General features: G+C 43.5%; 1 protein-coding gene across 8 annotated transcripts in view; it reads left to right on the top strand.

The window, feature by feature from the left end:
* The window catches only part of KIF13B (kinesin family member 13B), a 197,621-nt gene that overhangs the window by 103,356 nt on the left and 80,342 nt on the right, over window positions 1-13,923 (top strand). For all 8 annotated transcript variants that reach the window (XR_013525465.1, XM_017963648.4, XM_008979053.5 and 5 more), the window contains 4 exons: window positions 2,558-2,688; window positions 10,449-10,535; window positions 12,022-12,212; window positions 13,208-13,418. Coding sequence is in view for 7 of the 8 variants with exons in the window: in XM_017963648.4 (XP_017819137.4) it covers window positions 2,558-2,688; window positions 10,449-10,535; window positions 12,022-12,212; window positions 13,208-13,418 (620 nt within the window). In the remaining variant the exon portion in view is untranslated. The remainder of the gene's footprint in view (window positions 1-2,557; window positions 2,689-10,448; window positions 10,536-12,021; window positions 12,213-13,207; window positions 13,419-13,923) is intronic.

A 13,923-nucleotide genomic window follows, 5' to 3' on the forward strand; every position in this document is an offset into this window, starting at 1 on the left:
CTTACTCTTCTAGAATACACACCCCCTTTCTTTATCCTGGAATACTTTATAGTAGCACACTTTAGAACCATTATACCCATCTATCAGTAAAGAGACTGAGATGCTGGCCCTTATTAATTTTATCTTACTTTGATTACCTGGGCACACAAAGGGAAATGATTGTGCATTTATTTTTATTTTAGATTTATTTAATGCCTGCCTATGCCAGTCATTGGTTAAGTGGAATACAAGATGGACAGTCAACCCACAGTCAGTCAGTGACATGGAAGGAATTAAAAGAGGGCAGGACGACAGTGGCTTTTTCTAATTGTGAACTCAGGAAACAGCTCCCTGAGGATGTGATATTAAAAGCTGAGATAGAAATGATAAGAAATGACCTATATCAGGATCAGGGAAAGAACGTTTCAGACAGAGGAAACAGCTAGTAAAAGGCATTAGGATGGAAATAGGTTCAGTGTGCTCCAAGAACAGACAGAAGGCCCATGTGGCTGGCACGTGCTCTGTGAGGGGGAGATGGTGGGAGAGAGGGTCAGGCAGAGATAGGCAGGGGCAGGTTGTAGAATGCTTCGTAAGCCTGGGTGAGAATTTGGGCTTTATTGGAAGTTCAAAGAGAAGCCACTAGAAGGTTTTAGTCTTATTTATTCTTATTTTATTTTTTTGAGGCACAGTCTCTCTCTATCACCCAGGTGACAGTGCAGTGGCACGATCATAGTTTAGTGCAGCCTCAGTCTCCTGGATTGAAGTGATTTTTCTGCCTCATTAAAAAAAATTTTTTTTTTTGAGTTGGAATCTTGCTCTGTCGCCCAGGCTGGAGTGCCAGTGGCATGATCTCTGCTCACTGCAATCTCTGCCTCACAGGTTCAAGCACTTCTCCTACCTCAGCATCCGAAGTAGCTGGGATTATAGGTGTGCACCACCACGCCTGGCTAATTTTTTTGTATTTTTAGTAGATACAGGGTTTCACCGTGTTGGCCGAGCTGGTCTCAAACTCCCGACCTCAAGTGATCTGCCCACCTCAGCCTTCCAAAGTGCCGGGATTACAGGCATGAGCCACTGTGCCCAGCCTCAATTTTTTTTTTCAGTAGAGACAAGGACCAGCCCAGGCTGGTCTTGATCTCCTATGCTCAAGCAGTTCTCCTGCCTTGAATTCCCAAAGTGCTGGGATTACAGGTGTGAGCTACCAGGCCCCCATCTTAGAAGGTTTTAAATAGGAGATGACCTGACCAGCTGTTGTGGTGGGAGCGGAAGGGGGTGTCATGCAATGGAGACATAGTAGGAAGCTCTGTATCCACAGGCAAGAGATCCTGGAGGCTGAATCGAGGATGTGGTCATGGAGGTGGGGAAAACAAGCTGATTCTTGATAGACTTTGGAGGAAAAATCTGTAAGATTTTCTCTGATTGACATGGGGTGGGTATGGGCTTGTAAGGGAAAGAAAGAGGACTCAAGGATCATATCTAAGCGTTTCAGTTGACTGACTGGGGAGGTACCATTATTACTGGAGAAGGAAATTGACTTCTGTTGGGTTGGGGGAGATGGGAACAAGATGTTCACTTTGGCCTTTGTTCCCTTTGACATATCTTCAGACATCCAGGTTGTGTCAAGTAGGCTGAGTAGGCAGAAAATCGTAGTGGCTAAGGCTGGGCACAGTGGCTCACACCTGTAATCTCAGTACTTTGGGAGGCTGAGGTGGAAGGACTGCTTGAGCTCAGGAGTTTGAGATCAATCTGAGCAACACAGTGAGACCCCCGTCTTTCCAAAAAATAAAAAAGATTAGTTGGTCCAGGTGGTGCCTGCCTGTGATCTCAGCTACTCCGAAGGCTGAGACGGGAAGATTGCTTGAGCCCAGGAGGGTGAGGTTGTAGTGAGATGGATAGTGTGTCTGCACTCCAGTCTGGGTGACAGAACAAGACCCCATCTGAAAAAAATTAAAATAGGGACGAAGACTGGGATACTGGTCGTGGAGGTGGGGAATAAAAATGGAGCTAGAGTATGTAGCTCCTGACTGTGATGGAGATGTAGTTTATCTGAAGATGGCATTTAAAGCCATGGGAGAGGGCGAGTTGGTCTAGGTCAGGGTCAACCATCTACTCTTCGCAGGCCAAATCTAGCTCTCTTCCTGCTTTTGTTTGAATCATGCCTGGCTCCATTTGCTTTTAAAAAATCTTTTAGGCCAGGTGTGGTGGCTCATGCCTGTAATCCCAGCACTTTGGGAGGCTGAGGCAGGTGGAGCACTTGAGGTCAGGAGTTCAAGACCAGTGTGGCCAACATGGTAAAACCCTGTCTCTACCAAAACTACAAAAAAATCAGCTGGGCATGGTGGTGCATGTCTGTAAATCTCAGCTACTTGGGGGTCTGAGGCAGGAGAATAGCTTGAACCCAGGAAGCTGAGGTTGCGATGATCCGAGATTGCACCACTGCCCTCCAGCCTGGGGGATAGAGCGAGATCCCGTCTCAAAAATAAAGTAAGAATATACATAAGTAGTAAGACAATATAAGAGGGCTGAGTGTAAACGATTTCAGTTGTACAGTATTAATCATGAATTTGATCCTTTTTAGGAACATACACTGATAGGGTCAGCAAATTCCCAGGATATCCAGCTGTGCGGCATGGGGATTCTTCCTGAGCACTGTATCATCGACATCACGCCGGAAGGCCAGGTGATGCTGACTCCTCAGAAGAACACCAGGTAACATACTTGAATTAGTGTTCATATCACGGAGTTTTCAGAGGAAGAAAGTACTCTAGAGGCAACAGTGGCCTTTGTTTCTTTTAAGTCGATGTCATTAAGCTCTCCAGTTGGTGAGGCGGGCCCCGTACATATAACTTCAATGCCTCCCACACCCGCTCCTTCCTCTCGATAGGCACTGCCATGGCTTTATGTATTTAGGCCCTCATCAAGTCTTGATGAGAGCCCCTGCCAACACCCTGAGCTCCCTCCTGGTTCACTCACCACAGCCCTAGAAGGCTTTTGTCTGTCTGTGATGGAAAATCCCTTACAGCCCTTGGTTTATCTCCTCCTCCTCTGTACCTGCTAGTTCTTGGGCCTGCTGACTCCTGTTGTACCTGCAGGGTTAAGTGCTGCCATGATCCCCTGCGGGGAGGTCCCTGTTTGGTCTGTATGCAGTGTCCTTAGGAGGTACAGACCATCCCCCTCTCATGGCAGTGCTTCTCAGTGTCTGCCTGTGGGTTGTGAACCCTTATTACCCTACTGGGCCGTGAGCTGCTTGAGGACAAGGGCCTTTCTTTTTTTGATCCTCCATTCCTGGTGTGTAATATGAGACTAGTACACAGGTAGTTACTACACCATGGAGGAATGAAGGGGCTCCACGTTTTATGAATTACACATTTGTCAGGTTTTTTTCCTTCAGCTGTAAAGCTGTTATCCCTTGTTACTGAGTTGGGAGTCTAACAGCCTCTAACGGTTAGACAGTGGTTAACTGAATTATGTTGATCTTTCAGATGTTGATTTGTTTCATTTTATGACATGAAAAAATCATTAATGTCACTGATTTTATTAATAAAGTCTTCAAGTGTTGAGAAGCTCTCAGGCTCTGGGGAAGGATCAAGTGAGAAAACAGGAGCAGAAGCTGGTATGGCACTCACAGCTGTGCTGTGCTTTTATGAGGCCATAAATAATCACAGAGAACCCCAGCCTCAGGCAAGGGTCCTCCAAGACCAGGATGCAGTAAGATAGAGCAGGCCACGCCGTCATTTCGTGTAAGCACAGACAAAAACATGGTGTCTGTGGCACCCTAAGAATACCCTCCTCTGAACCAGTATGAGTGACTGCTATTTCTCCACCAATTACAGCGTTATTCTGTTCTAGCTCCCTGCACCAATGGATACAATTTTGTGAAATACTCATTTATAGGATTACTCCCACTTTCTGACAGTACCCAGCATATGTGGAACCCTTGCCTCCTTAAATTGTCTCAGAAGTCATCCACCCAGAAGTCATCCACCCAAATCTTAAAACAGCTTCTGTCTTACACTGGCTCTCTGCCTCCCCTCCCCTCTTCGCCTCCACCCTCTTCTCCTCCCCGCCCCCCATTCTCTGCCCAACTTCCTCCCCTTCCCTTCTTTTCTCCCCTTCCCTTCCCTCCTTTTCTTCCATCTGTTCCATCCTTTCCTTCACCCTTCTTGACAGGGCCTTATTCTGTCACCCAGGCTGGAGTGCAGTGGTGTAGTTACAGCTCACTGCAGCCTCCAACTCCTGAGCTCAAGCAATCCTCCCATCTCATCCTCCTGAGTAGCTGGGACTACAGGTGCTTGATACCATGCCCAGCTAATTTTCTAAAAACTTTGTTTTGTAGATACAGGGTCTTGATATGTTGCTCAGGTTGGTCCTCAACTTCTGGGCTCAAGGGATCCTCCTTGACCTCACAAAGTGCTGGATTACAGGCGTAAACCACTGCGCCTGGCCAAGATCAATTACTTTTAGTGTTTAAAAACCTATATTATGAATGAAATCTAGATAGGAAAGAAGATTTTGCATGTATGCATACACATAAATCATGAATGCTATATTGCCAGGTAAATGTTCCATAGCTTTACAGAGTTTAAAGCAACTAAGACTTCCTGCCCAACTTCCTCCCCTTCCCTTCTTTTCTCCCCTTCCCTTCCCTCCTTTTCTTCCATCCTTTCCATCCTTTCCTTCACCCTTCTTGACAGGGCCTTATTCTGTCACCCAGGCTGGAGTGCAGTGGTGCAGTTTAAACTCTAAGTTTAAAGAAATTAAGATAGCTGGTGTGATTGGCATCTCTTACAGAGGAAGTAGAAATCCAGCTGGGCTTGGATTACTGAGTAAGATTAGGAGGGTAAGAGGAATGGGAACCTTACTCCAGGTTGTAGGACTGATAGGAGCCTGGATTTGGAGGAAGAGTTGATCATGTGTAGTATATAGGAAATAAGCCTTTTTTTTTTTTTTTGGCAGGAGTTAAGAGGCCTTCTTTGTGGGAGGAAGAGCCTTTAAAGTGAAAGAATTTCAGCCAGGCACAGTGGCTCATGCCTGTAATCCCAGCACTTTGGGAGGTTGAGGTGGGCGGATCACCTGAGGTCAGGAGTTTGAGACCAGCCTGACCAACATGGAAAAACCCCATCTCAACTAAAAATACAAAATTAGCTGGACCGGTCATGGTGGTGCATGATCCCAGCTACTCGGGCAGCTGAGGAATTGCTTGAACTTGGGAGGTGGAGGTTGCAGTGAGCCAAGATCACGCCATTGCACTCCAGCCTGGGCAACAAGAGCGAAACTCTGTCTGGAAAAAAAACAAACAAACAAACAGAATTTGTACTGGATAGCCTATATCTTAGTAAATGAGTCCTTCAGCAGGAGAGGGGCATGATGACACTGGTGTCCCAGGAATATCAGTGTTACCATGCTATGCATACTTGTCTATTTACTTCCTGCCCTTCCAGATTCTTCCCTTCATGGTATTTCCCCCACCACTTCTGTTGAATGCCATTATCAAGATAAGCAGCACAGTGGAACTGATCAGTCTTCCTTACGTTGACAGGACATGATCATTTTTCCCTGCTATAGAGCTTTAATATAGGTCTCATTTCTCATTACTCACATCAGTAGACCTTTCTGGTGGCTGGTTGAATGGTTCTTTTCCTTCATATAGATTGGACATACTTGTTTTTGTTGTATATTGCTACCATCCTTTCATTATTGGCTGTAATGGTTCCCTGTTTATTCCTTAATATACTATATAACAAATTTAGAACTTTTAAAAATGGAGGCGATTTATTGATCTCTAGTACTTCATACCATAAACATCTTAAGTAACTATATAGCACTTGGAACTTTGAAAAAGGGGATAATAATCTGATATACAGGCATACGTTGGAGACCTTGCAGGTTCAGTTCCAGACTTCCACAGTAAAGCAAATATCACAGTAAAGCAAGTCACACACATTTTTGGTTTCCCAGTGCATATAAAAGTTAGGTTTATACTATAGTCTACTAATTGTGCCGTAGCGTGTATCTTAAACAACATACATCCCTTAGTTAAAAAATACTTTACTCAAAATATACCAAAAAGTAAAGAGCATCAACATAATGAAGAATTTACATCAACGAATGGAGAAAACAGCCAGTTCACATCAAATGGCAGTAATCCTAAATTTAAATCAACTAAATCCCCCAATCAAAAGATACAGCCAAAACCCAACAGTATGCTACATCCAGACCCATTTCACATGTAAGGATACACAAAGACTCAAAGGGATGGAGAAAGATTTATCAACCAAATGGAGAGCAAAAATAAATAAATAAATAAAAAGCAGGAGTTGCAATTCTCACATCTGATAAAATAGATTTCAAAGCAACAAAGATATAGTGGTAAAAGGATCAATGCAACAATAAGAGCTAACGATCCTAACACCCAGATACCTAAGACCCATAAAGAGATTTAGACTCCCTAGACTCCCACACAATAATAGTGGGAGACTTCAACATCAATATTAGATAGATCAACGAGACAGAAAATTAATAAGGATATCCAGGACCTGAACTCAGATCTGGAACAAGTAAACTTAATAAACATTTATAGAGCTCTCCACTTTAAATACACAGAATATACACTCTTATTAGTACCACATCACACCTACTCATAGGTTTAAATGAAATATTGATCGGCCATCATTAAGCACAATTATTAGCATAAAAGAGGTTTTCAATACCCATTTTTAGAATAAAGCAACATTCCCGTTCTCTCTCCCTCTTTCTTCCTCTCCTTCACTCCTTTTTTTCTTTCCTTCTCTCTTTTCTTTTTTTTTCCAAGGAAAAAAAAGAGCAGAATCAGAGCAGGCTGATTCAACTAGAAAGCTGAGATTTTTTTCTCCCTATCCCCTGCTGTACCTCATTGGTGTTTCTATCCTTCAGGAACATACAGTCTACGCCAAAAGGTAGGAGTTACAGGAAAAATCATATTCACATAAACCATCTTCTGATTTCTGTGTTCAGGCCCTTGTCTTTCTCCACCCACTCCCGCTCACTACCATCTTGTGTCGCCACTTGAGCATTCAATATTGCACATTTAGTAGGTGCTTGAGAAATATTGTCCATGTTCCTCGCTATCTGCCTACATGGCTTTTGCCGGGGGGAGATTTTTCTTATTGTGGACAAGGCAGTCCCTACTCATTGTGCTGTATAATAGCAGCCTGGCAGCTAGAAAGCTCTTAGCCTCAAGATTGAACATACTACTTAACCGATAGCCCCATCCTCTGCCAAGCCTCACCCAGCTTGGAGCCGTGAGCCCAGAGAAACAGACTGAACTCCAGAGATAGCAAGACACTCAGCTCCAGGGCACAAGTAAGACAGACTATACTTTTAAAGTTTTTCTTTGACTTTTCTATAAAATCTGATTAAAGTATTATTATGTTTTTTTTAATCTTTGACATTTTCTTTTTTGCCATTTGACAAAAAAAAAAATATACTTTGCAGCTGGGTGCAGTGGCTCATGCCTGTAATCCTAGCACTTCGAGAGGCTGAGGTGGGCAGATCACTTGAGGTCAGGAGTTTGTGACTGGCCTGGCCAACATGGCAAGACCCTGTCTCTGTGAGCCATTAGAGACACATGTGGTGGCACGTGCCTGTAATCCCAGCTACTCAGGAGGTTGAGGCAGGAGAATCGCCTGAACCTGGGAGGTGGAGGTTTCAGTGAACTGACATTGCACCACTGCAGTCTAGCCTGAGCTGCAGAGCAAGACTCTGTCTTTTTATAAGTTAAAAAAAGACTCTTGCTAAAATATGACTGGAGCCCAGGTGGTAGCCTCTTTGCTGCAGGAAGGTCTTGCCTCCCTGTTGGTGGCTGCTCACCGATCAACGTGGTGGTTGCTGAAGGTTAGGGTGGCCGTGGCAATTTCTTAAAATAAGACAGCAGTGAAGTTTGCCACCTTGATTGACTTTTTCTTTCAAGAAAGGTTTCTCTGTAGCATGTGTTACTGGCTGGTAGCATTTTACCCGTGGTAGAACTTCTTTTCAGAATTGAGGTCAGTCTTCTTCAACCCTGACACTGCTTTATCAACTAAGTTTCTGGAAAATTCTAAACCCTCTGTCATCATTTCAGCAATGTTCACAGCATCTTTACCAGGAGTAGATTCCATCTCAAGAAACCACTTTCTTTGCTCATTCATAAGGATCAACTTACCCACTAATGTTTTATCTTGAGATCACAGCAGTTCAGCCACGTCTTCAGGCTCCACTTCTTATTCTAGTCCTCTTGCTGTTTCCACCACACCTGCAGTTCCTTCCTCCCCTGAGGTCTGGAACCCTTCAAAGGCATCCGTGAGGGTTGGACTCCTTCCACATTCCTGTTAATATTCATATTGTTCCTTCCTCCTATGAATCACAAATGTTCTTTTTTTGGAGATGGAGTCTCACTCTCTCACCCAGGCTGGAGTGCAGGGGCGTGATCTTGGCTCACTGCAACCTCCACCTCCTGGGTTCAAGTGATTGTCCTGTCTTAGCCTCCCAAGTAGCTGGAACTACAGGTGAGTGCCACCATACCCGGCTAATTTTTTGTATTTTTAGTAGAGATAGGATTTCACCATATTGGTCAGACTGGTCTTGAACTCATGATCTCATGATCTACACACCTTGGCCTCCCAAAGTGCTGGGATTACAGGCATGAGCCACCACGCCCAGCCTCACAAATGTTCTTAATGGCATCTTAGAATGGTGAATCCTTTCCAGAAGTTTTTTAACTTACTTTGCCAAGATCCATTAGAGGCATCACTGTCTATAGCAGCTATAGCCTTATGAAATATATTGTTTGGGGGGGAAGGGGGGAGGGATAGCCTGGGGAGAAATGCCAAATGTGGGTGAAGAGGAAGATGGCAGCAAAACATACTGCCATGTGTGTACCTATGCAACTATCTTGCGTGATCTGCACATGTACCCCAAAACCTAAAATGCAATTTAAAAAAAAAAAAAGAAATGTATTGTTTAAATGATAAGACTTGAAAGTCAAAATTACTTCCTGATCCATGGCCCGCAGAGTGGATATTGTGTTAACAGGCATGAAAGCAACATTGATATCCTTGAACATCTCCATCAGAGCCCTTGGGTTGATCAGGTGCATTATCAATGAGCAGTAATGTGTTGAAAGGAATCTTCTGAGCATTAGGTCTCAACAGTGGGCTTAAAATATTCAGCAAACTATGGTGTAAACAGACATGCTGTCATCCAGGCTTTATTCCATTTGTAGAGCACAGGCAGAGATGACTTAGCATAATTCTTAAGGGCCCTAGGATTTATAGAATGGTCAATAAGTGTTGGCATCAACTTTAAGTCACCAGCCTCATTAGCCTCTAAGAGAGTCAGCCTGCCATTGAAGCTTTGAAGCCAGGCATTGACTTCTCTTCCCTAGCTGATAAAGCTCTAGATGGCATCTTCTTCCGGTGGAAGTCTGTTTCATCTACTTTGAAAATGTCATCAGTGATCTTGCTGCAGCTTCTACATCAGCACTTGCAGCTTCTGCATCAGCACTTGCCGCTTCACCTTGTACTTATATGTTATGGAGATAGCTTCTTGCCTGAAACCTCAAGAACCAACCTCTGCTAGCTTTCAGCTTTTCTTCTGTTGCTTCTTGTCTCTCTAAGTTCGTAGAATTAAAGAGTTAGGACCTCACTCCGGATTCGGGTTAGGTTGAGGGCATATTGTGGCTGGATTGATTGTCTGTCCAGACCACTGAACTTTCTCGGTATCAGCAGGAAGGCTGTTCTGCCTTACCATTCATGTATTCACTGGAGAAGCACCTTTAATTTCCTTCAAGAACTTTTCATGTACACTCACAACTTGCCCAACTGTTGGTACAAGAGGCCTGGCTTTTGTCCTTTCTTGGTTTTTGAGGTGATTCCTCACTAAACCTAATCATTTCCACCTTTTGAGAGATGTGTGACTCTTCCTTTTACTTAAACAGTTAGAGTGTATTGTAGTTGTTAATTAGCCTAACTCAATATTGTTGTGTCTCAGGGAATAAAGAGACCCGAGGAGAGGGGGAGAGTCCAGACCCATACTACATTTATTAAGTTTACCATCTTCCATGGGTATAGTTCACAATGTCCCAGAACAGTTAGAGAGGTGCTGTCAAAGGTCCCGAATCACAGATCTTCATGACATACATGAAGTGAACACGTGCTGTCGGAAAAGTGTCTCCCATAGCCTTGCTCAGCATAGGACGGCCGCAAACGTTCAATTTGTAAAAAATACAGTATCTGCAACGCACAGTAAAGTGAAATGTGCCTGTGCTTTGCACCATAAACATTTTAGGGAAGTCAGCAAAGGCGTAAGTGCAAATACTAAAATTCACCAAGCACGGGTTGTATTGGGGGGAGTGATTGTTTTCCCTAGGCACTGCATCTCTGTGTTACTGGAAAATTAAAGCAGAAGACGTGATACTGTACTTATCATTCACGTTTGGTCTCTTCTCCTTACAGAACCTTTGTAAATGGGTCATCTGTCTCCAGTGCAATACAGCTACACCATGGGGACCGGATATTATGGGGAAACAACCATTTCTTCAGGTATGACGTCATTCATGTCCCTAAAAGAAGGAGATTTTTGGAGATTGTGCTCTGAAATAGAAAATACGTATTAAAAGTAAACCCAACTCTACAGTTGTGTTACTGTGTGTGTGTGTATGTATTTGCTGCATGTGTATCATATATGTGTGTATGTTCGTTCACTGTATATGGCCTGAACCCTAGGATCATATGAACAATATACTTTGCAAAAATGCTGAGTTTACCTACATAGTTTTTCCCTTTTGTTTCCCAGTGGAAGATGATTGTTTTGCCATGTAGTGTAAGAATTTATTAATGTTTTTCTGACATGTTTATCTTTTTGTTTATTTTTTACTGAAAAGTAGTTGTGGTTTTTGTTTCCTTATCTATCAAATAAGGTTGGTATTTCTTTCAGGAATTCTTTACAGAGAAAGTCATGGCAAATTTTACTGTAATGGGTTAGACAGATCATTTGTTTCCCTGACAGAACTGGAAATCTGAAGGAACATGGTTGTTAGTGTTGGCTAAGCCTCAAAAAAAGTCATGGCTAGAGTCTGGTCAGTCTTGGCAGAGGCCACGCTACACTGCTGGCAAAGCTGCATTCAGGTACAGGAAGAAAAAGGAGAACCATGGCCGCACTAGCCCTGACTGCCTTCTTCGTTCGTAAAAGCAGAAGCCTTCCCAGAGTCCCCAGCAATCTTCTCCTTCTGTCTCCTTTGCTAGAATTAGGGGGCTGAGAAAGACTGTCTAACCCCGGGCTGTACATACGGTTTCCCAAACAAAACTGATGTTGCATTGGCAAGGCAGGCGGGCTGGATACTATATAAAGGTCACATCCTGGTCTCTTCTTACTGTCACTGGTCAGTGTGCTCCAGATGTCAGACTGACTTTTCTGTAGCTAATAGAGATCCTTTGCCGTGGGCCAGGGATATTTTGGTTACTGAGAAAAGGGTAGATAGGCACAAAGAGCATTGAGCATTTTTTTCCTTCCCAAATTAAGTGATGTGTAAACTGCTTTGCTTTGTGTTCAAAACCCTCATCGTTTGCATTAAGTTGACCTTTCCAGCTTTATCTCTAGTGTGCTGTACAAAGTTTGTATGTCCCCTTGTTTTACTCATTTCTCCAGGGAATATGAACATTTCCGTTTTCACGTCTTTTCCCACGCTGTTCCCTCTACCCTGCTTTCTCCTTATTTGTGAATACTCCGTTCAACTGATTTTCTCCTGTCTCACCTTCCTTCATTACCTCGCTCTGAAAGTGTCCTCGTCTTTTCTTTAACTCTGAACTTGTCACAGGCATGTGGCCTAGTGTCACACTTTCTGCTGTATGTTTTTGCTGGCACATGAATGTCTTAGTTCTTTGACTAGATTATCCACTTCCTGGGTGCAGTAATTGCCTTGTACTTACATGGTATCCTCTTGGCTTCTAGCAGATGCCAGTACTTAACGAATGAAATGAGTAAGTGCCTATCTTAACTTCAGAAAACAATCCTCTTTCCCCCTCTAAGACTCAATTTACCTAAAAAGAAAAAGAAAGCAGAACGAGAGGACGAGGACCAAGACCCCTCCATGAAAAACGATAACAGTTCTGAGCAGCTGGATGTAGACGGAGACTCCTCCAGCGAAGTGTCCAGTGAAATTAACTTCAATTACGAATACGCACAGATGGAGGTCACTATGAAGGCCCTGGGCAGCAATGGTGAGCAAGTCGGGTGTGTGCCTGAGAGTCAGTTCGAGGTTCAAGATCTTCAAGTGGGAAGATCACTTGAGCCCAGGAGTTCCAGGCTGCAGTGAGCCGAGATTGTGTGTGAATAACCGACTGCTCTTCAGCCTGGGCAACATAGCAAGACCTTCTCTCTTTAAAAAAAAAAAAAGAAAAAAAAGAGATGGTAAAGTGTTAAAAATGTTTACGATTGAGACATTTTAAATGTTAACAAAAAGGAAAATCTTTATGTGGCTTCTTTGTATTATTTTGTGTCTTTGGCTTTATTTTATACTTAACAAAATGTTCTGCCTTAATATACAGTCAGATCACTTTGTTCTCATGGACAGAATCTCTCTGGTTTATTTTATTTTATTTTGATTTTTTGAGACAGTCTCGCCCTGTTGCCCAGGCTACAGTGCAGTGTCACGATCTTGGCGCCCTGCAACCTCCACCTCCCAGGTTACAGTGACTTGATTCTCCTGCGTCAGCCTCCTGTGTAGCTGGGATGACAAGCGTGCATGCCACCATTCCTGGCTAACTTTTGTATTTTCAGTAGAGACGGGGTTTCACCATGTTGGCAAGGCTAGTCCAGACTCCTGATGTCAGGTGATCTGCCCACCTTGGCGTCCCAAAATGCTGGGATAACAGGCATGAGCCACTGCGCCTGGCCAAATCTCTCTGCTTTAGAAACTTGCCTGCCACTGGCTTATGATTATAGTTATGGAGGATCTACCATGTCTTAGGTTATGTGTAGAACATAAGATAGACCTGCTTTTTTTTACAGAGAAGATGGTTGAGGATATGTCTAACTGAGAATAGAGAACAACATAAGTGATTGGCAGTAAGGAAAGCTGTTTATGCCAAATTATCTTTAATGGTATTAGTTACAGGGTATAGTTAAGATGACGAACAACATTACATAGAACAACATTTGAAGTTTATTATTTGTACCTTTCGATCATTATTTATGCTTTTAAAAATGTGTTTAGATCCAATGCAGTCCATATTAAACAGCCTAGAACAACAGCATGAAGAAGAAAAACGATCCGCACTGGAGCGCCAGAGGCTTATGTACGAGCACGAATTGGAGCAGCTCCGGAGAAGACTGTCTCCCGAGAAGCAGAACTCTCGGAGCATGGACAGGTTTTCTTTCCACTCTCCCAGCGCTCAGCAGCGCCTGAGACAGTGGGCCGAAGAGAGGTAGGCGGCACAGAGGGGCTTCTTCCATGTGTAGCTCAGGCTCACCGCCACTAACGCACCTAGGGAAAGTGTCGAGCGGGAACATTGAGACAGTGCTTAGGAAAGAATTATATTAAAAGGTAAGTGTTACAGCCAAGAACCACTTTGCATTTTTTCTTTTTTTTGAAAAATAGGGTAATTGCCCATTTATATTGGGCTTTATTTAAAACTGTTGATGTTAGGTGCTGTTCCACCTTCAGTTTGTCTAGCCTTTGGATTTGGATAAAGAAGTAGACATCACCATTGCATTATGCTTTGCGTTCTGAAGCTTGGGTAGATGATTTTTAGAAAAACAGAAAGTTGGTTATCTGAACTGATTAGCTCAGGTAGGTAAAGCATGGTGCCCATGAGAGGAAGATTGCAAGCTTGATCTCTGTAGGGGCTAATCGGCATTGCATTGAAATGCCTTATCCCATGATCGCAGACCTCATACTATTTAAAGTTTGGTCAGCAGGCACCTTCCCTT

Source organism: Callithrix jacchus, chromosome 13, assembly GCF_049354715.1.
Source record: "Callithrix jacchus isolate 240 chromosome 13, calJac240_pri, whole genome shotgun sequence".
NCBI classification, from domain to species: Eukaryota; Metazoa; Chordata; class Mammalia; order Primates; family Cebidae; genus Callithrix; species Callithrix jacchus.